The sequence below is a fragment of the Trematomus bernacchii genome, unplaced genomic scaffold (assembly GCF_902827165.1).
Source record: "Trematomus bernacchii unplaced genomic scaffold, fTreBer1.1, whole genome shotgun sequence".
In the NCBI taxonomy this organism is placed as follows: Eukaryota; Metazoa; Chordata; class Actinopteri; order Perciformes; family Nototheniidae; genus Trematomus; species Trematomus bernacchii.
In genome coordinates this window covers 2095340-2121513 of record NW_022987656.1, presented here as the reverse complement: position 1 = coordinate 2121513, position 26174 = coordinate 2095340, and the positions used below count along the sequence as shown (strand labels likewise).

The 26174-nt window shown below is 40.6% G+C and overlaps 2 protein-coding genes across 3 annotated transcripts in view; both read right to left on the bottom strand.

Moving 5' to 3' along the window:
* Positions 1-4435, bottom strand: part of LOC117486782 (b(0,+)-type amino acid transporter 1-like) — a 43889-nt gene extending 39454 nt beyond the window's left edge. Inside the window, exon 1 of the mRNA XM_034135326.1 lies at positions 3722-4435. Coding sequence (XP_033991217.1) covers positions 3722-4420 — 699 coding nt within the window. The 5' untranslated portion in view covers positions 4421-4435. The remainder of the gene's footprint in view (positions 1-3721) is intronic.
* An 811-nt stretch (positions 4436-5246) lies between these two features.
* Positions 5247-22238, bottom strand: utp25 (UTP25 small subunit processor component). 2 transcript variants are annotated; one of them, XM_034135316.1, is made up of 12 exons: positions 22101-22238; positions 21316-21355; positions 19247-19433; positions 15142-15372; positions 14651-14739; positions 14139-14549; positions 12421-12637; positions 12126-12328; positions 10897-11079; positions 7779-7888; positions 6863-7108; positions 5247-6087 (listed from the first exon to the last, which is right to left on the bottom strand). In XM_034135316.1, exons 1-12 carry the CDS (start codon positions 22199-22201, stop codon positions 5832-5834), a joined length of 2274 nt encoding a protein of 757 aa, XP_033991207.1. In that variant the 5' UTR covers positions 22202-22238; the 3' UTR covers positions 5247-5831. The 2 variants fall into 2 exon arrangements, with proteins under 2 accessions (XP_033991207.1, XP_033991208.1); XM_034135317.1 differs by lacking the exons at positions 21316-21355; positions 22101-22238 and adding an exon at positions 21216-21252 and having other exon boundaries at positions 19247-19429.
* Between the last annotated feature and the right edge of the window lie 3936 nt (positions 22239-26174).

Sequence of the window (26174 nt, the reverse complement as noted above, 5' to 3'; positions counted from 1 at the left end):
CAAGTTCAAGTCAAGTCCAAGTCCTAAACTTTGACAAAACGAGTCTTAAACAAGTCATTATGTGCTTTTCAACAAATGTAATGACATCGATCAACAGAATAATACTTAATAATTAAACTGCTCTTTATTAGTCACATTAATAATTTAATAATCCATTTTCTCTCTGCTGGTAAAGTAACGTGTTTTCTTCTATTTTAAGAGGGATCAGTAAGGTAAGGCTACCGTGGCGGTTTGATTCAGAAGGAGTTTAATGTATAAGATCCCTGATGTTAGGGTAACCAGAATGTTTATTTCCACGGTGTACAACATGTTATAAGGGACCCACAACCTATCTTTATGCAAGGGATAATGTGCAGCGAGGCGGTCTTTATGCGGAAAAAAACCTGAATCTAGATCCCTCTGCAGGTGGTACTTTAAGTATATTTTGATGATAATACTTTTCTACTTTTACTTGAGTAACATTTTGAATGCAGGACTTTTTATTGTAACCGAGTATTCCTACACTCTGGTACTTTTACTCAAGTACAAGATCTGAACTTCTCCCACCTCTGGCAATAAATCCTGAGTGGTTACCAAAAAAAAACCCTGCTCTGAAGGTTATTTTCATTTGACAAATCCTGCACTCAGCTTTGCTTTCTCCAATATCATTGAAATGCAGCCAGATGCTGCTTATTTTTTCGGTTTTCGCAAATTTCTTGACTTTTTCCGACGCGCTTGCATTTAAATCCGGCTCCCCGTCTCCCCGTGGCTCTGTAGCTGGCCTGTACCACTACACCTGCTGTCTTTGGAGCGTCTGCCCCCCACCCTTCTTTCACATAATGGTATGATCCTAGTGTGTCCTCGCATATGATTGGCCGCATTGTGGCTCAGCAAAATAAAGTCCCGCCCCTGCCTGCATGGATTCACAGCAAGAGTTGCAGCGGCTGAAGATTCTGCTCTCCCCAACGGGAATCTGCTCTTCTAACGGCAGCTCGCGATCGGCGTGTTGGAGACCCCTGAATTAAATTATCAAGTCACCTCAAGTCAGAAGGCTCAAGTCCAAGTCAAGTCCCGAGTCATTGGTGTTCAAGTCCAAGTCGAGTCGCAAGTGTTTTGTGATTTTGTCAAGTCGAGTCCAAAGTCATCAAATTGGTGACTCGAGTCTGACTCTAGTCCAAGTCATGTGACTCGAGTCCACACCTCTGGCGCAGAGTATAGGCGAGGCCGGGTTCAGTTCAAAAAGCTGCAACTCAAAGCTAGCATAGCTAGTTACAGGGTGAAGCAATCGGCATTGGAGGCTAGCTCTAAACACTGATGCTATGCCCCCACCATGGCCGGTGGCACGGGGGGAGCTGAAGAATGTACAGTCAGGAGGAAGAAGTTCAGAGAACGGTGTATACTCGCCAGCGTGGACCCAGGTCTCCGTCAGAAACATAAAATCCAGTTCACGAGAGGTGAAGAAGTCGTTTAGCAGGAACGTTTTGTTTGCTATCGACCTAGCATTTAGCAAAGCCATGCAAAGTTTTCGCTCCGGGCTTGCCGAAGGTGTAGTGCGTCTCAGCTGACGAAGATGTGCGTGTTGAACGCCGCGCGGGCCGGGAGCAGTCAGTCGGGCAGGAGGAGCTGCCAGCGGGCCCAGCAGAGTCCGCAGCTCCGGAAAAACAGGGCGAATCCATCGATCCCTCACATGGCGTGCAGCGGGAGGGCCATGACATCCGAGGCGTGGATAAGTCCCAGAAGAAGCCGTCAGGTATGCCTTAAGATGGACCAGTGCACCACCACGCTTTGCCCGTCGTCTAAAGCGCTTTCGGCGAGGCAGGATGCAGGGCAACCGGCACAGGTAGGTGGGAATATTCGACAGTAGAGGGGGGGGGGACGATTTATGGTTGCCAGATGTAGGTTTGGGCAGCAATATCAACTCCAGTGAGGGTCTGAGGTGGAGGAGAGCTTGGCGATCGTAAACGAGCAGAGCAGAGACATTCTGACAAACATAAAACAAAAACAGGATAGCTAAAGGCAGAGAGCTGAGGGAGCGGCGAGCCGACACAGGCGCCATCTTGAATCACGTCAGAATCACGTTCCACCAATATGATACAGTACAGTACAAGTACGTCTGGGTCTCTGTGTTTCATTAAAGCTCGGCTCTGTGTGTGTGTGTGTGGAACGAGCCATTTTGTGTGCGTGCGCGAGCGAGAGAGAGAGAGCGCACCGGTACCGGAGATCGTTGTTGTTAGCATCTGGTGCTAGCGAGATAGTGGCCGGGTCTCAAACGTTTTGGTCACGATTAATGTAAACAATTATTTCCGAGGCACACGTTTATATGATCATTATAGTTTAAAAAAATAAGAGAACAAATGAAAAACAGGTATGAAATACTATATGACAGTAAAAAAAGAATAAAGTTGAAAAGGGGAGTGATTTGTAAAATATCCATAAAGAAAAAGTAAATCTGTTTACAGTTCTGTTTCATATGGGTGTTGAGAGATGTATCCATAGATCTCTTCATTTTGCTCTCAAAGTGCACCAGATTGATGCTTTTAACTTCAATATTTAAAAAAAAATCTTCCCGGGGGAGCATGCCCCCGGACCCTCCTATGTTAGGTCCACTCCCCACTTAAAAAAAAGAAGCACTTTACCCCTGCTTACACCTACATGCCGTGAGCTGATTATCGAGCCTTCATTGTAACTGTCGCGGGTGTAGCTACTGTGTATTTGCGCGGGGATTGTTGAAGTAGAAAATTCCACTGTAGCGACCGGTACATTAATTGGAAACCCTAAATGTTTGAGCACCCTCTATGAAGCGTCAAGCTACCCCACAGCACCCCCACAATAAATCTCTGGCGCCGCCACTGAGCCTGCAACCCCATTTTGAAGAAATGTGCAGCGCCAAACGGGCTCATTGCAGCCACTAATGATAAGACACACTTTTCTGCCAAATATCAGCATTTTCTTTCTTTTCATTTTTTTGCACAGATTGCAAAGTGGCAAAGTATTATAACTTATTGTTCTAGCAAAGGGATTGCACAATTGTATTATGTATTTATTTTTTTGACCACACAGACTTATGGAGCATTGTTTTATTACCACTGTTCTAGCAAAGGAATGCACACGTTCATATTGATGTATTTTAATAAATGTTAACTTGGTCCATTACGTGACTATTTGTGTTGGGGGGGACCGACTTATTTTTTTCTCCAAAGGGGGGGCCTGACAGAAAAAGTTTGAGAACCACTGTTCTAATGTGTTATATCAAAATCCATACATAAACTTTGTTTGCTTTTCATTTTCAAAGTCTGAAACAATTGCATATTTTTTCTATATTGAAAAGTTTGGAGTTTCTGCCTATAAATGCTATAAATGAAACATGTTTTATTTGGAATTTGGCAAAATATCAGTATTTTATTATTATTTTAAATAGCAGTGTGCATGTCAAAACCAAACCCTAAAAAAGTAAAACTTGTGACCTCAACATTTGACAACCACTTTTACAAGGGGTGTATATTCTACAATGGGTGTTGTCATGGCTTTAATAAAAAAGCGTAATAAACATACTTTATAACACACCCTTTCACTTGATTACACCACTTGAGAAAACATTTCTTACTTTATTGGTTTAAGGTGATATTTTGGGAGACGGCCAGTGTATGAATTAAATAGATTGCACATTGTTCCTTATCTTCTTCTAATCCTTCAATGTTTAACCGCTTCCACAAAAACCCCATATAACCTTTAACTTACTTACCTCTGGACGTTTTAACTCTTCAGTTACATAATTCAGGTTGTTCCAGCCATCATAGGACCACAGTCCCTGGTAGAAAGCAATCCCAATTGGATTGAGGCCCAAATTTGTGTTCTCGAAGGAGTTTTCAAAGTTTTCAGTGTGCCCTCTTATGAGCATCACTAACCCTCCTATTATGATGACCACCAGCGCCAGAAGCTTGGCCACCATAAAAAAAACTTGGATTTTCATTGCAAAGCGAACATTAAGGCAGTTCACGGTGGCAAGCACTAATATTGAAACTGCAGCCATGCCCTTCACCAGCAGCAACGGAGGGGGGCAGTCTGTGTAGAAAGGAGCCACGACGTATTGAGCAAAACTCAGTGAGATGCCGGCGACACCAGCAGGTCTCACAAACAACACAGAGCTGAAGATTAGCATGAAGGCGACGACTGGGCCTGAGGTTTTCAGGATGTAGATGTACTCCCCCCCGGATTCTCTGATAACAGTGCCCAGCTCAGCGTAGCAGAAAGACGCCATTATAACCAGTAAGCCACAGCATGCCCACACAACCAAACTGGCTCCAGGGCTGCCTATGGTGGAGAGCACCGTCTGTGGGGACATGAAGATCCCAGATCCAATCATCGTCCCACCGATGAGGGACACGGCTCCCACCAGCCCAACTTCCCGCTTCAGGTTGAGCTTCTCTGTCTTGTCGTCCATAATTCCAGATGTGACTTATTGTCCGGGACCGCCACCAATGGAGGAACCACTATAATGATGTGGCCAAAGTCACTATTGCAGCAACTCAGGCAGTTAATAATTACGTGGGTGGATATGTAAGGTGTCCGTTTTGCTTTGTCTCTTATCTTTTTTTTAAAAGGGTAGAAACGCACTGTAATGGCCCTGGGGTCGTCCGATTTATTTGTTGACAGTATTCCTTTTTTCAGGTGGTCAGATAAACAGAACAACTGAGTAAGCTGGGCTCATAAAGTCTATAAAACCGATCAGTAATTTACCAGATTCTCACACTCGTTCCCTTGGTCTACCGGCTGGTATTGCTTATCCTTTAAGCTTGTGTTTAACATCCACAAAAATCACTCCCGAAGACATAACATACTTCACTGACCTGCTCACAGTTTAAAGAAAAACATTTGGAAAAACGTTTTCATAAAATAGTTTGTCATTAGCATAAGTAGTACTACTTTAAATTCTTCTGGCTTAAAACTCCTAAAATTCTTAACCGGATAATAACAGCAACACTCCCGTATTTTTTTTAACTATTTTTCTTTTGTATTTACTATATTACTATTTACTTGCACTATATGTTTCTGTTTATCTGTGTTATTGTGTTGCACTGTTGGAGAAGCCTGTGACCTAAGAATTTCATCGGCATTACTACACCGTAGCTATGTTCGTATGACAAAATAAAGAACCTTGATCCTTAAAGCTCAACTATTCTCCACCACTTTCCTGATAATGTCCAACTATTTTGATGTGCTTCTTATTTTGGGGGGGTTCCTTTGAAGTGTTAACAAATACTCGTTCAGGATATTATGCCGTTTATTGTTTTCACCATCTTAAAACAGCGTTTGCTTTTGTAAAAACTTCTTTGAAACTTTTATAAAAACGTTACTACAGGTGTTTAAGTATAGTTTTCTCCTAGATATTTAATGTACAATGATGCCAAAAATAAGCTGCGTACCCCAGCTTTAATTTGAAAAGCTTTTATATTGGGTTTGCCATCATTGTTACAACCATAGTGAATCAGGACAGGTATTGCTACAAATATGAACTTTTAACAATTAAAAAGGGAAGAAAAATGTATGTATATAAACTGGAAATACTCATTCATTCAACATTTCAACAGCCTGATCACCTAGGAGCTTTATAACACAGTTTGACTATTTTTTATGATCTCTTCATTTTGTGACCAATATCTCTGGATGGCTTCCATCTACGACACATTAACCAAACCCATAATTATGTTTTAATCTGGTGTTTATCCACATTTTCAAGACTGATGTGTCACAAGGCCACTTTCATCCAACAACAGATCCTCCTGCTGTAACGGGCGACAGCAGATATCTCCCTTGGTTTTATGAAGTGTCTCTCTTGAATGTGTCCCTCTCCATCAGGAGGCGTTATCCTCCCCTCCTGTAACAAAGAGGTGAACAGTCTTGTTGGAGTGCAGCATCTGTCCGGCTCGCTGCACTCCAGAGATGGCAGCTAACTTGTGGGCATCGTAGCGGGAGTAGAGGGCGGTGCAGGTCCAGCTGGCCTCCTCCCCCCGACCCCCCGCTGCCAGCATGTTACACACCTCGCTGTAGAAGTGCGGGTAGGAGGGCAAGCCATAAAATATCAGGTTCTGGATCCCTTTGATGGTATACCTAAATTAAAAAAAAATGGAGAAAGCAGAGTTTAAACGTTACATTTAAAACATGTTTCATATCACAGACTGTCTGTTATGTCTGTGTAACAGGTATTCAATTACAGTTCTTCAAAGATATTTATATAACACTTTTTTAGTACTTTCCAACTGTAGGCAGCAATCATTTCTGATTATGGAGCATAAGAGGGCCTCTTTAAGAAAGAAAAGGATTTCTATAATAAGGCCTTCAGATACACAGGAAATCTCCAGGAGTGTTACAACACCTAGTCAAATCATGATTCTATCAGAATACCTTCAGAAACATATGAAGAACAACAGAATTACAATGTTAATTTGTGTCATTAAAAAACATATTAGTGTTTTTAATAACAATTGACTACATTAAAGAAACAAAAGACAGTGACGGTCATTTCCAAATGACACGAGTAAACCAGATATGATTAGATTGAACTCCACACATACAAAGTGAAGTAAGAGGTCCCTGAACTCTTTAAAAGGAATGACATCTGTTATTCATTTGTTAGGGCAACAAGTGATGTTTACTCTTATCAACAGTAATAAAGTTAACAGTCTTTGACACTAGAGCGGTCACTTTGACCTTTTTCAAATGTTTTATGTGCAATAACTTAAAAACTAAAGATAAGTGTGCATCTTCATTGCTTAGCAACTATCATGTATCCATCAAAAGATATCGCCGGCAGTCCCAAGTGCTGTTTGTATATGCTCACTCTCATCAGTACACTTATTGTTATCAGTTTATAAAAAGAGCTGACCTCTTGTAGAAGTGGAAGCGTTCAGTGAAGAGCAGGAACTGATGATCTCCTTTCTGGAAGAAGTGTCGGGCTCGCGACACCTCCGACTTGCTGGAGTACTCGCAGATGCTGGCGAAGTTTATCTCCTCTTTCTTCATGTGGTTGCGCAACCGGACGTAGTCAAAGTAAGACGGGACGTAGATCAGCGTGTGGGACATAACAGAGTCCCTGTACTGAGGCAGCACTTTATCTAAAAAGAACTGAAACCTACGGGCAGGGTGGGGAACAGCGGGAATAAAAGAAGAGCTTTACATTTTGTTCGGATGAACCGAGCGATTGTCAGATTTAAATCTCATAATCTCAGACCAAAAGATGTGCTCAAATAAAGGAGCTGAACATTTACAGTAAAATGATAGTTTATCTCGCTAGTGCCTGGCAATAAATCAAACATATTAATGACATTTTGGTCTGACTCTTAATGTGTGTTACATTTAAGATAATGCAATATGTCACAAGAGTTGTTTTTCCTTCCTTTTTTATCTGGTATTACCCACAAAGTCCTTATATTCACATTACTGATGATTATTTATCGAAAACCTCATTGCAAAAAGCACCAACCCTACAATATTGTTGCAATATCCATATAGAGGTATTTCGTAAAAAAATATATTGGGTCTAGGATATGATCAATATCGCACAAATCTATATCTTAACTTAGGAGGTACGTTTTGTTTCTGTCTGTTTAACCATGGATACACTGCAAACAAGAGCTGCTAATTGTCATACGTTTACTGGGTAAAAGTGGTAGTCTACGGTGTTGCTCAATGAATCAATGGCCACATGATATTTACCGTGAAGCATATAAAAAAACCTGGTCTATCTCATAGAGACCACACTTGGTCAGGCGATGATGGCATTAGGTGATTGACCAGCTTACCGTGCATCATGGTCGATGAAGCTGTCGGAGGGGAACATCTGGAACACGTGAGGCAGCTGAACCATCACCTGGCAGATGGAGCCAGTTTCCGGCATGTTCTTGGTCGCAATCTGTGAGTTAAAAAAAATAGGGAAATCAACTTTAAAATAACCAACATAATCGAATTGCAGTGCAGAAACCAGGGATTTCTTCAGATATCCAGATGACTAAAGTAATAGGGTTGTTTTGACAACGTGTTTTTGAATGTGTGGGAAAAAAATATCTCTAGTTTAAATAGGAAAACGGTTTATAAGATCACTTCTGCCTTGTGACAATTTGTTGATTTCTTTTTCATTTTCATTTAATCGTTTATTTGACGAGGGACAGTGCACATTGATGAACATTTAAAAAAAATAATGCTTTAAAAACGTAAACATGCCGGATTTTAGCTTTGAGCTAGTTTCCATCCGTAGTCCCTCACATACAACATTTAAAGGTAGGGTAGGTAAGTTTGTGAAAATACACAACCGGAGAAAATCTGCCACTTCCTTATAGAGCCCGTCCAACACACACGAACGCGCACATGACCAATGAGGGCACGAGATAAGTTTGTGCACAGATGGAAGGCTGACAGGCAGGTAGGCCATCCAGTTATTTTAGCCGGGCCTGCTAAAATGATTGGTCGTACTTTTTACAGTACTACGGCTTCCACAGATGAAATTTTTTAATGGATTTTTTGTCAAAGCACTTAAGATATTCATTGCTATCGGGATGTTAAGAGCATTCCATGGAATATAACAAAAAGTGTATCTCGAGCCGGTTTCTCAAACTTACATACCCCACCTTTAAGAACATGACATTTATATACATAGCAAAATAAATGATATGCAGAAAGAGCATGAGCAGCATATAAGCATTTACCACATGGCAGTACAATGTAGCAGCAACGACATATAAAGTGCAGGAGAAGATAAAAGGGCTACATAAAGTGCAGGAGGAGATACCCCTGTATTGAAGTGCATCTAGCGGTGATTGCACGTTTGTTTGTTTCTCAACCATTCTTTTAGGCCTAGGCTCCACGGGAACGAAAACGGGTTGAATCCACATATTTCTCATGCGTATAGCCCTTTAAGCTAGACGACGCCGTAACGGAAACGTAGAAACGGACCCTGCAAACGACAACGGGTCCAAAGGTGGATAGATCTGGGAACGGAGCGCTCTGGGGGGTCCAACGGGGCCGTGTGGTAGCCTATACGGTCATCCGTTTCTGATAATGACGACGCAATATCCTCTCCCCACCTCTGCTGCTCACCCCCGCAAAAGTACACTGTACACTGAATTCAGATTATTTATCTTTATCTCGATATGGACATAAACGCGAGTGAAGTCTAATCTGACAGGACGGAGACACGCAGCTCCTCCCGCTGTGATGCAGCGGGAGCAAAACACACACTTCAAGTCAGATCATCACCCTTAGCTATTTTAATTACCTCTCAAACTACCTAAACTAGTTATAAATATGTTCATTTTTACTGTCGAGTCATCATTACTGGATCAGCTGCTGCATGAGACAGACACTGACGCTGTCAGAAGAGAGGAAAAAGAGACAGGCTCTGTGTATTTTATTATTATATATCATTATATCGTCGTTATTCATTTGTTTTAAAGCTCAATAAATAACAATGAAGACCTTTGACCGGCACTTTTATAATTTTGTCCGGAAGATTTAAACTTTAACACACGTTGACCGGCGAAAAACTCTGCCCGGATCCCTCGGCCCCCACCGCGGAGAATAAACAAAAGTGCATTCATGACAACCATTCTTCTTCGCTGCTTTTGTGGAGGAAGTTACAGCTCCACGTACAGGCTCGGCATATGTACTGCAGCTTTTCCAGCGGTTGGATGTAAACGGAGCCGTCTCGTGGAGCTTGACACAATCCGGTGTATATTGCGTGTGGGCGGAAGCTTTTTTGCGTTTGCGTTTGCGTTACTCCGATGCGTTTTGCCGTATGCGTTCCCGTGGAGCCGGGGCCTTAGTTGACCTTTAAAACTGTTCAAAGTGGGACAATCCCGTAACTCAGTTGGGAGGCTATTCCACAAAGAGCTGCCTTTAATTGATAGAACATTTTGTCCAAAAGTGATCCGTCTACGGTGGACTTCAGTCTCCTCTGGTTTCTGACCTAGTGCAGCGTCCAGTGTGTTTTTTGTGGATGAATTCCCCTAAGGGAGGGGGGGGGCCAGTCCATGTAAACATTTATAAATAAAACACATACTTTTAAAAGACTTAAAATGGTCAAAACTCAAGAAATGGTGTTTCTCAAGGATGGTACAGTGGTGGTATGAATAAGGCTTTCTGTCAAACACCTTGATAGCTCTCTTGTACAGCTGTTCTATGGGTTTCAGGTTTGTGGCACAAGCAAACGACCAGTTTGTAAAACAGTATTCAATGTGGGAAAGAATCATACAGTGGAGGTATGACTTTGCAGCATTGACAGTTAAAGGTCTAATTTGTTTAACATTTTGAAAGTTGAATTTAACGGTATTGGATACTTTCTTGATATGTTTCTTAAAAGTCAAGTTCGAGTCCAGTATGACTCCAAGATACTTGAAGTGTGGGACTAATTCTAATTCTGCTCCGTTTAAAAACACATTGGATCCTTCCATTTTGACTGGTCGTTTACTGAACATCATGCATACTGTTTTTTTTGCATTTAACTGTAAGCAAATGTTGTTCAGCCAGTGTTGAACCTTGTCCAATGCATTTGAGAGACAGGATGTGATTATTTCAGTATTTTTCCCGTGTACAAAGATGACCGCATCATCGGCATACATTTATACATTCAAATCAGGACATACATTAGGCAAGTCATTAATGTACAGAGAAAACAGTAATGGTCCAAGAATGGAACCTTGTAGAACCCCAACAGGGTTTACAAGGTAGGGGGATTTGGTACCGTTGACCAAAACACACTGTTTTCTGTTTGATAAGTAAGATTTAACCCACTGTATTGAATCTGCCGAAAAATTGAAATACGTCAGCTTTGTAAGGAGCACTTGGTGGTCAACAGTGTCAAAAGCCTTCCTTATTTAAATAACTGCGTGTGCCACAAAGTGGTGTAATGCTAACTGTATGACGTACCTGTCCGCGGTAGTTGGCGCACTGCTTGGTGAGGATGTTGTTGATCTGAGGGTCCTGGATGGAGCTGAACACCATTGTCTGCCGGTAGTGCCGGGCCCAGTTGTTCAGGTTCCACATCCTCACCCTGGAGAAGTCCACTCCATGAGGGTCCAGCGGCTGCAGGTTAATGTGCTGCATCACATGCTGTAGAGAGACGGATTGTGTCATTAGTTGAATGCAGGGTTTCCCACAAACCCGCCAAAGTATATTTCCCGACCCATTTAGTTTTTTTTTGTTTTTTGTTATCCGTAGACGCCATCTGCGATCGATTAACTAGTGGACAATGATCCCTCGCTCTACGCCTCCTGTACCTGTTCGCTCTGCTATCGCGTGAAGGGTCCGCTAACAAGCGACCAACAGAAAGGGAGACCTTACGAGAAACACAGAAGACGTTTCTTTCTTTCTCCCCCCTCGTGCCCGGCTACCACCACAAGTATATTTCAGATCTGTGGGAAACACTGGAATGAGACATCAATGTATCACTTTCTAAGAGGATGACCATAACAGCATGGCTTTGGGGGCAGATTTTCTTTGAGTAAATCGTTTTTTCACCTAATGCAATAGTATGTTTTGGTTGAGTTGGCTCTTGGTCAAATGCTGAGTGAGTTTAGGTGGGGCTTTTAGTATTAGAGTTAAAAACAGAAGGAGCAAAGCTGCAATGCACTGTCTTTGACAATGTTGAAAATAGAGTTGTTGCCATCTTAGTTCACGCTTGATTGCACTAGGAAACCACAACTTTATAAGTATACCCACAGTGTAAGGGCTGGGTGTCAGAAGCTTGAGCACAATGCATCCTGGTACATGAAGGCAATGCAGCATGGCTCCACGAGCAGTAGAACTAAGCTTTTTTTAAACTAATTTCTTCAATGGACTACAATAACCTTTAACATTTACTAAAAAAAATCACATAAAAAAGGTGCACTACTTTCCCTTAAGCCATACATTTATTTTTCATTACAACCAAGTTTTCAATAGTGACTTTTACAAATCAGAATCCAAAAATACTTTCACAAAAACATGCTGAAAGTCTGATTGGCCTTTAGAGTTAAATGCAACATTTCAATATGTTGTGATTAATCCAATTCTCAAATGAACAGCAGATGGCGTCACATCCTTCCCAACAAAAAAAAACAAACAGTTGATGTCATAACGCAGCTATGTGTAGCGTTGCAAGCAGGTGATATTCTCACCAACACGTGTTCCCAGTTCTGCATGAGTAAGACGTCCGCCTGGTCCACCACCAGCATCTCGATGGAGGAGAGGAAGTCAAAGTCTCTCTTACTTTCTCCTTCTGCTCCCAGCACTGTGCGGAGGCCCAGCGGAGACGCAATGATGATGTCGGAGGAGTAAAAGGGGGCGTACAGACGTATGCTGTTCCTCACGATGGAGATGCCTGTTCAAGAAAGAGGACAACAACAAGATTAAGACAGAAAGACTCAGGGAGGATATCCAAGAGTATGTTGATTCAGGTTTACTAAACTGTACCTATCCTGAAGTGATCGTCCACGTTGCCCGAGAAGATGGTGCGGTAATCGTCTGGTCTCTGCAGATTGGACGGATTTTCATCTTCCTCCTCTCCGAACTCATCTTTGAACCTCTTCTTGTTGCTCACCACGATCTTTTTGCCTTTGGACTCCAGCAGGCCGATGAGCGTCTGGACGACTCGCATAGCTCCGGCGCGGAACGGGACCAGGATCAGGGCCTGGAATAATCAGAACATCATCAAAATCAGAGCTGGAAAATGTAATATTGTGGAATAATTTAGAAAGACGATGATAGCAGAGGACATTAATGTCACTGTGGGTGTCCAATAATCCATACTGCTGCGTAAGTATAGGCTGGAGCATCACCGAATAAACTGTTTTTTAAATCTAACAATCAGGGAGTGACTGATACTGATGCATTTTGCATTTCATATAACACATATATTATTTGTGAATTGTATGCTGTTCAAGGGGAAATGTGATTCACTCCATTTCGCTGACAGGCTGGGAGAAGTGAAATGAATGATTTCCATAATGATTTCTATGTTTTTAAACTTTTAATGAAAGTTTTACAATGTGTAACAACATAATCCCCCTTACATCTAAGGCATGGCACCCCTCTACACAAATGTGTACTCGGTGTTGGGCAAGTTACTTCCAAAATGTAAAACAGTACATATTACTGTCTTTTTTAAATAATAAGTTACATTATAATATTACTGTCTCTGAAATGTAATGAGTTACACTACTTTTATATTACTTTTGAGTTACTTTACCAAAATAACCGCAAAAGAATGGCTAGGTATTTTAAATGCTAAAATGTAGTTTAGTGCAGCTCATTATACATCCAGTGAAGGGCAATGTGGTATAGCATAACAACTGTGTAGGCCATTAAGGCTACTAACAACTTTTATTACACGGCTTAGTTGAATACTCGATTCTGATTGTAAATTCTTAACATGTGACACGTTGTTAATACAGTAGTACAGACCACTGTCAAGGACTATAATGAAGGTTGCTAAGGAGGATCAAGAAAGAGAAAGGAAAAGAGGTTAAAAAACGGAGCGCTGGACGTCAGATAAATCACCAGAAGGCAGAGAGGAAGTAAACAATAACAGGAACACGGAATGGGCTCTGTTGTTTGTTTAGTATATGGCCGTGTAATAAGCGGGATAATGTGCAGCGAGGCGGTCATTGTGGGGAAAAGAACACCCGACGCGAAGCGGAGGGATCTTGATGAACCTGAAGGGTAAACACCAGGCTTACTAATCTACCCGCACAAGTTTTCTCTGGTGTCGGAGTGTCTCGCGATGTTGGTAAATTCTTAAAAAACAAAACACCATTTAATTTCAAGTTAAAATGTGTTGTGACTGCGTTACTGAGAATTGTAACGGGTAGTATATTACCCAAAATTCATTAGTAATGGGTTACATTACTACGTTACAGCAAAAAGCAATACATTGCTGTAACTCCGTTACTTTTGTAACGCGTTACACCCAACACTGTGTACTACTGCAAACACTGTAAAAAAAAAGTATAAAATGTGATTCAGCCTGAAAACCAGAGAGGAAATTAGCAATGTATTACTAATACAGTACTCTTGGTATTTGAGACTAAAACAGGCACAAAATACCCTAAAATTACACAGTTTTGTGAGAGTTAAAAAAAGTTAAATGGAGCTCCGTTGAGAAGCCAATCCTAATGTATCCAGGACTTCACCTTGGGCCGGGTCAGTCCCTGGTCTCTGGGTTCGTCCTTTGGCTCAGCTCCAGCTCTGTTCTGGGTCTTCTGCTCCCTCAGCAGCGCGTTGTGGGCCAGGACTCTGGAGTTGGCCTTCAGCACGTGGTTGAGCACGTGGAGGCAGTATGTGCTGCAGACCTGTGGGCCCTGGTTCACAGGACACATCTCTGGGAAGTAGAAGTCCTTGTAGGAGCCCATCAGAGACAGCAGCTCTTGCTGCAGTGGGCTGATCTCCTCCGACACCCCCTTAAAGTTGGAGATCTTGTTCAGATCCCTCCAGTGGCTCTCCAGAACCCTGTGGAACACTGGCAGGTTTGTGTCTCTGTGGGGGCCGATGGGTCCAAATTTCTCCAAGGGATTGGTGCAAAGTAAAGAGCCCAGTTTTGGCCACTAAATGTAGGGGGAAACGCAGAAAGTAAAACACATCAACTGTAGTTAGAATTGACTTTAATAAAAAGGTGGTTGATCTTGAAGAATTGTGCATTTCATACCGTAATCTGAGCCTTAGTTTTGCTGCCAGTCGTCATCTTCTGCACATCGTCTTCACTAAGCTCTGTGTTCAAATGCTGCACAAATATGTCTGTATAAACAGAAACATCATTGAAAGCGCTTCACAAACCCAATAAACAAAATTGAAAAGAAACAACAAAACTATAAAAAACAAAACCCCCTTTCCTATACAATACACAGAGTAACACATAACTGTGTGATTAAAAACACTCAATACCAACAGAAGTCATAAACACAGGGCTGACAAAAACAAGATCAGAATAATACATTAAGAATAAAATACAAATAAATACAATTCAATTAAAAGCCACATTAAAAGGATTTTTTGGGTTTAATATTCCTTAACCTTTTTTATAAAGCAGGGAGTACACTTATTTTGGAAATACAAAGGATGACATAACATGCATCCAGACAGGGAATGTAGGATGACATATTTGACATAACTATTAATTGCTATGAATCTTTTTCCTACCCTTGCTGTCATCTTGCTCTGCATCGCTGTCAGCGTCCTCTTGTCCTCCGTCCTCTGTGAAGTTGGTCTCCAGACAGAACTGAGTTTCATGTTCCTTGTCTTCAAACTCATCTCCTGCCTCCTTCATCTCCTCTCCTTCCAGCGCTTCAGTCAGAGCCTCATCTGCATCCTCAGGTTCTTCCTCACCTCCTTCATCATGCTCACTGTCATCATCAACTCCATCACTGTCCACTACGATTTGGAGCAAAACAGTATTCAGACAGCTGCAGCATGTTGGCCTATAGCAGGGGTATTCAACTAAAATTCAACGAGGTCCAGTTAGAGAAAATCTCCCCATGCAAAGGTCCGGAACATCAAAATGTCTAGCTTGCTTTATGAATTAGTGTGATATATATTGAAGTAGCTGCATGTAATCAACAACTGACTGCCAATCAAATAAAAAGAGTACAATTCAAAAACAACAATATTTATTGTCAATTAACATTGAACTGATCCAGATATACAGTAAATACTGTGGATATGTGTAATGTTCCTCTCGGGCTACATTTAAAAATAAAATAGAGAAAATAAATAAAATAGCTTTTGAAAATATGTGCATCTTAATAGTGCTTAATTTTAGATAAATAAAATAAAGTGTAGCAGCAGCTTGAGTTTCCCTTTGTTAACCGTTTCACATCATGACTTAACAGTTTCAGACAATTATAGAACAATATCAGTCTTTACACCAGTGTTAATTTTGGCAGCTGTTTTTGATTTAGTCTTAGTCTTTAGACGAAAATGGTTATTAGTTTTAGTCACATTTTAGTCATTTCTATCCTTCATAGTTTTAGTCTAGTTTTAGTCGACGAAAACTCAAAACGTTTTAGTCAACTTTTAGTCGATGAAAAATTAAATTTTAGTCAACTTTTAGTCAAAATGTTTTCTCTCTTTAAACCAATTCAGTTAGGCAAATACAGGAATCTGAAATTGTAATCAAGGTGACAGCATCAAGTGTTGAAATTCGTAAAGCAACATTTCACTCTCTTAACACTTTACTTGTGTAATATCTAGGGATGGGTATCGCTAAGGTTTTTAACAGTACTACTAGTCTTATCGAAACTGCTTATCGATCCGGTACTTTAACGGTATTCTTGTATTTACTTTTTGTTATTTTTTAAAGGAAAAAACTAACAAATTGTTAACCGAATTAATTGCTTTATTTAAAATGTGAAATAAATGAAATATATATAATTATGTTAAAATATTGTACTGTACTTGAGTAAAATGTTGAGGTACTTGTACTTTACTGGAGTATTTAAATGTTTTGCTTCTGTGTACTTCTACTCCACTACAGTTCATAGTTAAATGGTGTACTTCTACTCCACTACATGTATTTAATACCTTTAGTTACTTTACAGATGTGGATGAATGATGTGAAATATAATCAAGTGTTAACTCAGACTTTAGTAAATTCACAAGCTACCCTGCAGTATACAGATATATAATATATCATTCAAACTAGCTGCACCTTTACCAGCTTTGAGAACACTTTAATGATCAATCATTATAAAACATATCATATTATTCTGAAATGGACCAATCTGCACAACGACTACTTTTACTGTCGCTACTTTAAATATATTTTGATGATCATACTTTGACTTGAGGAACTCTTCCTACACTATGGTATTTTTTTACTTAGCTACAAGATCTGAGTACTTCTCCCACCTCTGCACACCTGATGTGATAACGTTACTCGTAATTGGGGCAACAGAGCTACGAGTTAAGGAAGTCGAAAATTGTGCATTTCTCCGACTGAATATGACGCCTTTTGGCCGGCTGTTTGGACAGACTACTCTACTCGTGTCAACGCGCTAACGCGAAAACATGGCAAACGAGCTTTGTCCACATCGAGTCTTGTAGAGTGTCTCTATACTCTCTGAACGCTCCGTCCCCGGCAGATCTCTGCCGCTGCAGCGTGTCTGTTAGGCCCCGCCCCCACACACAGAGAGAGAGGGAGATCGCTCTTCTGGAGTGAAGAGAGCGGAAATAATGATATTGCAAGTTAGAAATGTAAGATGCATTTTGACAGACAAGACGGACACTTGGGGGGAAATACCCTGCATTTTAAATGTCCGCTAGTCCACCATTAACACCTTAGTCCCGTCTCGTCTCGTCAACGAAAACTAAATATACATTTCGTCAAATTTTCGTTATCAAGAATCTATTTTTAGCTCGTCATCGTCTCGTCTTAGTCATGTAAAAAAGGTCGTTGACGAACATTTTTCGTCATAGTTTTCGTTGACGAAATTAACACTGCTTTACACATAACAATTGAACAGTTTTAAAGTTTCTCTTTCTTTCCCTCTTATATTGCAGTCCCTCACTCACTTTTTTTTATTCAGTGCGAGAATTGAGCTTGAGCTTGTCCTGCCAGGAGTTTGTAAATCTGGGCTGAAATGGTGTCAGGGCCATTCTCATACACACATGCAGGTGCTCATTGGTTAGCCTCGGTTAGCCTGCCCTGGAACGATATTTAGTTTTCATTTTGATCCTGGTGGACTGATCATATCGGGCTCTGAGACTGCTTATTTTTTGTGACCTCAGTTCTGACTTGAGAAGGAATGTTTGGTCAAACACTTTGTGTTTTGTCTCATAGTGGCGTTTTGGAACTTTTAATGAGCGCCACGGTCTCTGAACAAATGAGACACACTGGCTCTGTGCTCCCAGTGGGCAGGATGAACATGAATGAGTCCATCCACTTAAAAGCTCTGTTCTCACTGTCCACTTTCCTCTTCTTGGAGAGCGCCATGTGTAATTATTTGTCTCTCCCTGTCTGCCGCTAACACGCCTGTTCACTCTCCTCTCCGCTTCTCTCCCTGTATCGCTAATTATTCTCTTCACTCACTTTCCTCTCCGCTTCTCTCTGCCGCGCTCTCATCTCTTCTTCTGTGTTTCTCTCCCTGTATCGCTCACTCGTCTCTTTCGCCCCCTGTCGGCGGCGGTTAAAATAGAATCGCCCCGTCAAAATTGAAATCCCCTATTAATGTATTGATTATAGGTCCGGGTCCGTATAGGTCGGCGTCTGGGTCCGGATCCGGACCGCGGTCCGCCTGTTGCCGACCCCTGCCCTATAGCGTCCTCAGTGAGGGTGCAACCAATGATTATTTACAATCTGGATTAAGCGACGTATGTATATGTATATATATATATATATTAGGGATGCTCCAATCGCCAATTTTGGGGCCGATCACCGATCGCCGGAATCAGTATCGGCCGATACCGATCGCCGATCCGATCGAGTGGGCAGGCCTAAATGGAAGATTTAAACATCACTTTAAATCTTCCATTTAAAGTGATGTTTAAAACTCAGTTAATGGGGCTCATTCACTGGAGCTTCCACAAACAACAGTCAACTTAATTATAACATTCAAATGATGTACATTATTCAAGTTTACATTCACTTTGGATAATAACACGGGAGAAATGAGCGGAAGCGCTCTCTTTTCCTCTCTCCCCCCCCCCCCCCCCCCTCCCTCCCCTGACAGCCTGTCAGTATCTCATGCAGCTCACTGATCCAGTAATGAGTGACCCGACAGTGAAGAATAAATATATTTATAACTAGTTTAGCTTGTTCCAGAGGTAGATAAAATAGCTAAGTGTGTTAGGTCTAACTCTTGTGTGTTTCGCTCCGCTCACCGGTCCGTCACAGCGGGCGGAGCTGCAGGATTTCTGCTTCACACACACGTTGCATATCGCTATTTTATTGTCATTTTCGGACACCTTAAAATACTGCCAGACTGGTGAAGCCATTTTGGCGAGCTTGTTTTGCCGCGCACAGAGAAAAGTGTCATGTATTTTACATCATGCGATCAGCTCTCGCGATCGGCATGTTTAGAGAGCACCGATCGATCGGTAGAGAGTGAGTATCGGCCGATCTCGATCGGTGACCGATCGATCGGAGCATCCCTAAAATATATATATGAAAACTGCATTTTTCCATTAAAGGCTAATCAATTATCAAAACAGTGGTTGATTATTTATCTGTCTTTATACTAAATTAATCCATTAGTCAACTGATCAATGCAGCTCCTGTCCTCAGTGTGCTGAAAAAAAAAAAACTCACCTTCACCAAGAAGCTCTTCTTCCTCCTCCTCTTCATCGGTGCTCTCCTCTTCACTCTGGTCATTACTGGTGGCTTTGCTTAGAGTTGAAAGAAGCTTCTGATAGGCTGATTTCTGCTCGGGCTCCTCTTCCTCATTCTTATCCTCCAACTCATCAGGCTCAACATCTGAATGTTCTGGACTGGCTGGCTTTAACAGAGGTGCGGAGAGAACACCTTTTAATGTGTATATTCATTTTGGTATAGGTACAAAATAACTAAACTGGAGTGTATCTGACTGGGTGGTCCACAATTTATTTCAGATATTTCAGACGGGAGATCCTTGCTATAGAGAGGCGAAGTCACGCCCATCTACTTCCCGACCCATGGGACCTTATTTCGGAAAAATTATGTATTGAAGTCAATGGAGAGAGAAAGATTATCTTTCGATCCCGTTTGACTAGACTAGAAAACTGGGTGGGACTTTCGGCAACAGTTCTAAATTGGTTTGAGTCCTACTTAAAGGACAGAAAAAGCTTTATTTCTATAGGTAAATACACATCTGAGTTGACAAATATGACATGTGGGGTACCTCAAGGCTCCATCTTGGGGCCTCTTCTCTTTAACATCTACATGCTACCACTGGCTCAGATAATGAAAAAGAACAAAATAAGTTACCATAGCTATGCGGATGACACACAAATTTACGTAACAATTTCACCAGGAGATTATGCTCCAATTCAAACACTGAGTAAGTGCATTGAACAAATCAATGACTGGATGTGTCAGAACTTTCTCCAATTAAACAAAGATAAAACTGAGGTAATGGTTTTTGGAGCCAAGGCAGAACGTATAAAAGTTAGCGCTGAGCTTCAGTCTGCAATGTTCAAAACAACAGATAAAGCCAGAAATCTAGGTGTAGTCATGGACTCTGACCTGAGTTTCAACAGTCACATTAAAACAGTTACTAAATCAGCCTACTATCACCTAAAGAACATATCTAGGATTAAAGGACTAATGTCACAGCAGGATTTGGAAAAACTTGTCCATGCTTTTATCTTCAGTAGACTCGACTACTGCAATGGTGTCTTTACAGGCCTCACTAAAAATTCTATTAGAAAGCTGCAGCTAATTCAGAACGCCGCTGCTCGAGTCCTCACTAACACTAAGAAAGTGGATCACATCACTCCTGTTCTGAAGTCTTTACACTGGCTTCCTGTGTGTCAAAGAATAGATTTCAAAATATTGTTGCTGGTTTATAAAGCTTTGAATGGTTTAGGCCCAAAATACATGTCTGACCTACTGCTAAATTATGAACCATCCAGAACCCTCAGGTCTTCAGGGACTGGTCAGCTTTCTGTCCCCAGAGTCAGAACTAAACATGGTAAAGCAGCATTCAGTTATTATGCTCCGAATATCTGGAACAAACTCCCAGAAACCTGCAGGTCCGCTGCAACTCTTACTACTTTTAAATCCAGGCTGAAGACTTTTCTTTTTGCCGCTGCTTTTAATTGAACTATTCACATCTTAAACTGCACTGTAACTTTTAACTTTTATCCATGTATTTTTTCTTTTAATGTTTATTTTATTATCTTTCCTTTTTAATGACTGATTTTAAATGCCATTTTTAAAATGTCTTCCATTTTTGTAAAGCACTTTGAATTACCTTGTGTTGAAAGGTGCTATATAAATAAACTTGCCTTGCCTTGCCTTGAATTGTGCCACGAATTACACATATGATGTTTGTCAATCTTAAAAAATAATTTCGATGTCAAAAAAGTCAGTTTGTCGTTGGTGTGTGGTGCGAGACGGAGATGTAGTTCATTGAGCGGTTTCACACAAAAAAAGTGTTACTTCAGTTTTACGACACATTTTTATTTTTTTGCAAAATTATCTTTTAAATTGACAAACATCATATGTGTAATTCGTGGCACAATTCAAACGGGATCGAAAGATAATCTTTCTCTCATTCATCATTGACTTCAATACATACTTTTTCCGAAATAAGGTCCCATGGAGGTCCCCCGGAAAGGTTTGCCATCTGTGCAATCATCAATCTGACGTAGCATAGGTTGGGCATCAAAGCTACTCACCAGTTCCAATATCTCAGTTCTTTCAGGTCTTGCACCGACTCTGTATAAAAACACAAATTGAGTCACTTTCTTAAAACACAAGCATTTATTTTTTTGACCGCACACTTGACTAGATAACATTAGACCATAACATGTTGGTGTTACAATATTTATAGATAAAGCAAAGGACTTGACCAAAAACTCTGGATGGAGACAATAGCATGGTGAAGAAAGTGTGAAGGAAGGCTATGTCTAGAATTTTAGGGACAAAAAGACAGGTTACCGGAACACACACGTTAGGAAACTTATATGCCTCAACCATCACTGACATAAAAATAAATCTATAAATCAACTACGAGTTGTTAACCCAATGAAATCTATTATCCAATGTCTGTACAGAGTAATTCATCCATGTGGTCAAAGGCTTTTGTGTAGGTAAAATAGTGCAGTTAATATTCTTGTGGTTGGTTCTTGAAGCCATTGTTGTAATAAATGGATATATCTACAGTACACACATTAGCATACATCTAATATTAGCACACATGAGCTATTTAACTTTTATTTGACTTGTCAACCACCCTTAACGCATCAAATATCGGGTATATCGTTAAAATTACGTACTCCTTCGAAAAATATTCGTCATATGTTTTTTAATAATACCACCATTATAACATTTAGCGAACATTACCTACTGTATACGGCTTGACTGTTAACACAGGTGTCTGAGTGCAACTTAGCTATATGGCTAACATAAAAGTAGCTAAATTGATACTTAAAGACAAGCCGGACTTTGCTGTGCTGCTTACACATCATGAAACGGATGCTCCTCTCCGAATTCCTTTAAGTGTTTCTTCTGTTTCTTGGTTAAAGTTGTGAATAGCTGCTGTTTCTGGTTTCTTTTCCCCATGTTGACACTAGACTACTACACGTGCGGTCCTCCAGCTTCTTCGGTGGTGGTTAATCAGTAGCTTTACTACCATCCTCAGGTCAGGAGTGGAATTACATGTTTGTGATTCTAAAAAAGATAATAGGCCTAGAGTATTATGTTCATATATTGCTGCGTAGTCGAGTGAATTATATATATTATGTGAAAACTACTGCATATGTAGCCTACAATATAAATAATGTGCAATACAAAAAAAATCCAATTTGAGGAAATCTTTCATAGTATAAAAATACATGACGCCATTTGAATTCAATCAGAATATAATTTTGTTATGCAATAAGTACAGTTGCATCCGCATTTATATTTATTAACATTTTTACAACAATTTGACAAAGCAAGAACACCTTCTCCTTGTCTGCCGTGATGAAGGCATCAGAGTGTGTCAGTGCCCCAGGCAGAACAATCCCATGGGTTCCTTTTGAGCAGCATATTAAAAATATATCCCACATATTTGTATTTTCTGAGAAGTGGTAATAATTTGAGAAAAAATGTACTACATTGAGAATAAAGTCATAATTTTTAAAGAAAAAATACATGATGACAGTAACAATTAGGGCAATCTCCTAGGTTTATTTTACTATAATAATTTGATAAAGTGATGATCTTTTGGCTGGTGGTGTTTACTCACCCTTGGTAGCATAGCAACATAAACTAGAGAATGCAACTCCTGAAGAAATTGCTAGTGGGAATGCTTTATGCTGAAAAGCTGACGCTGAATTGCTATGCTGAAATGTAATGTGTAAGAAGAAAGTGAAGAATTTAGATTGAAATGATACATGAACACTGGGGGCTTGAATGTGTGATGAGAGAAGAAAAGAAAGTAAAAAGGCTTGGAAAAGCAGCAGAATATTTGAACTGCAAACTTTTGAACTAACTTGATGGCGAATGATCTGTCGCCATGGCAACGGCATTTGATGACATCCCATAATACGCTTAGATGCGTTGATGGCTGCATCGTTACCAAACCTGTGAAGTTTTGGGGCGTTTGGAGCATTTTCACTGAAGTTATGAGAAAACCGTGTTTCATGGCGAGCATTGTGTTGCCATGGCAACTGCATTTTAAGAAATCTCAAAACTGTCCCGTAGATGTCTTCACGGCTGGACTGTTAGCACACATGTGAAGTTTGAGCACTTTTTGAACATTTTCATATGAGTTAAAGGGACATCGTGTTTTATGGCGAGGGATACGCATCCCTCGCCATAAAACAGGAAGATATTGAGGAAGAGGAAGATGGAGAGAGGAAGATATTGAGGAAGAGGAAGATGGAGAGAGGAAGATATTGCGGAAGAGGAAGATGGAGAGAGGAAGATATTGAGGAAGAGGAAGATGGAGAGAGGAAGATATTGAGGAAGAGGAAGATAGAGAGAGGAAGATATTGAGGAAGAGGAAGATAGAGGAAGATATTGAAGAAGAGGAAGATAGAGGAAGATATTGAGGAAGAGGAAGATAGAGAGAGAGAGAGAGAGAGAGAGAGAGAGAGAGAGAGAGAGAGAGAGAGAGAGAGAGAGAGAGAGAGAATTAAATGAACAGTTAGAACTGACTCTTGATCGCCCTCTCTCTCTTCTCTTGAACGGCATATGATGACACCCCATAATTGACGTAGAGCTGTTGAGGGCACGACCATTAACCATTATCTGAAGTCTGCTGCTCTGGGGCCTCATTTATAAAGGGATATACGCTCAAAAAATGGCGTACGCCAGTTTCTACGCAATGTTTGCGATTTATAAAATACTAACTTGACGGGAAAATGTGCTGTCCTCCACGCAAACTCTAACCCATGCGTACGCACTAAGCACACAAACGGGAGAGACGAGAAACTGCGACACCGTTGGCAGAAGGAAGAATGGAGAGAAATATGTGGAAATAATACCATAAATAAAATGTTACCTCTCATTTATCAAATATGAAGAATTCATTTTCAAACATTGATTAAAGCCAATCTTAAAATGATTAAACAAACGCCTGTTTGAGACTCCTCAGTGCACACAAAAACATAACTTGGAGAAATAAATAAATACGGATATGCTATTTAAAACCACCTCGAATATGTTGTGTTAATGTTATGAAATGTTTTCTCATAAATGATGCGGTAAGCAGGAGGACAGAATTACGTCTAAACTGACGCCGTTTTGCATTTCTATAGGTTGTAGATACGAGCATGGTTTTATATACTATCACGTTTAATCGTGTTTTATGCCGTTTGCCAAGACTTGATAAGTCGCTCGTAAAACACAGGAGGTATGGAAACTAAGAACACCATATGTGGTAAATTGTACAGCTAATATAACACAATCCATTAGTTGTATTTCCTTTAACTGGTGGATTATGTATATATAGTTGCTGATCGACAGCTGGAACACAAACCACCAAATACAACAAAAATAATTCAGATCCAGTCGTCATGACTCCACTCCGGAGGGATTCCCCGATCATTTCTTACAGTTTCTCATCAAGGGGGTGTCTCCTGTCCCCGGGACAAACACACTGCCTGAGGAAGGTTATGTGTATTTGTTTTGTCATTAACTTTTTTCGGACCACTTATTTATTTATTTTGGTGACGATCCGACCTCCATGCTGCTACTCTGGTTCAAACTGCATCCACCAAACAATATGATTTATCTCGACCTCCCCACAATAACCAAAATCTGACACGGTGTGAGATGTCTTTTTTAGCTGTTCTATCGTAATTTCCTGCGATCTTCTTCATGCAGTCAGTCAAAAATGAATGAATGAATGGGCGTTTCTTTGACTATGTATAGGCAAATATGGGCGTTACGAGTCGATTGTGATTTATCAAGGGAAACAGGCGTAGGGAGTGCCGTACGCACTTCCCTCGCCGGTACGCAATGTTTTGTGAATCGGAAAATGGCGGAAAATTTATGTACCTATTTTTGTGCTTTGTACTACGTAAGCAACCTTCCTACGTCAATCCTACGCAAGGCGTTATAAATGAGGCCCCTGAGCATGTCAGTTGGAGTGATGACATCATCGTATTCCATTGCACAGGTGTTTATAGTTGAGCTAACGAGGTGCCTAGACTTCAAAGGTTTCATTGTTCTGAATGTGAGATGAACCTCTTACATGTGAACGTTTTGTGGAAGAACGATAACAGATATCTGTGAAATTTCAAAACGTGAAGCATGTCAAGGAAGTTGAGTATCTGAAGTGTAATTTTTGTGTACTTTCAGGTTAATAATGTGGCCTTTTTGGCAGTTTAACTAAAGGTGTGCGGCTGCTGCTGTGAGGAAATATCAGCCTGAAATTACAATGGGTTTTAATGGAGACATGTTGAAAGTTTTTGTCACTTCATGCCCTCAAGAGGCATTTTGTTTAATTGTTTTGCTTACGTTTTTTTTATATTTCAAGATATGAGATGTTTTCCTACGTTTCTCATGAAAAATTATGTCTTAGGAATGTAGGGTTTGGGAATTATGGCAGGTTTAAAAATAAATATGAAGGCGAATTTCAATCTGTCCTCCACTCTGTGACATCACGCACTCTAAATCTGAAGAAGGCCTCTTTACCAAGGTCTGAACAATGTTTAATATCTCTAAAAGTAAGAATCAGATTTAAAAGTGGTGTTACATGAATAATGTCAGAAAGATGTTTAACATTTTAAAGTTGGAATGAGGTTTCTGAGTGAAAGTATGAAGGAGCAGTTAGCAGTTGAAGTTGCATGAAGATTGTTCAAGTCTGAAGAGTTTCTCCATTGACTTCCATGTTAAAAATGTGATGAATTATGGGATGTATCTCTGGAATTATGAAAGTTATGAATAAGAAAAGTAATAGCCATTGATTCACGACCGAGCTGAACGTTTTGATGTTCGAACAGAGTTTCTGCGATGTGGAATGTGGGAGCAGAAGAGGCGCAAAATAACCCGGCGGAATAATAATAAAGAATTTCGTGCGTAGCACAACAAGTAGTTGGAATGC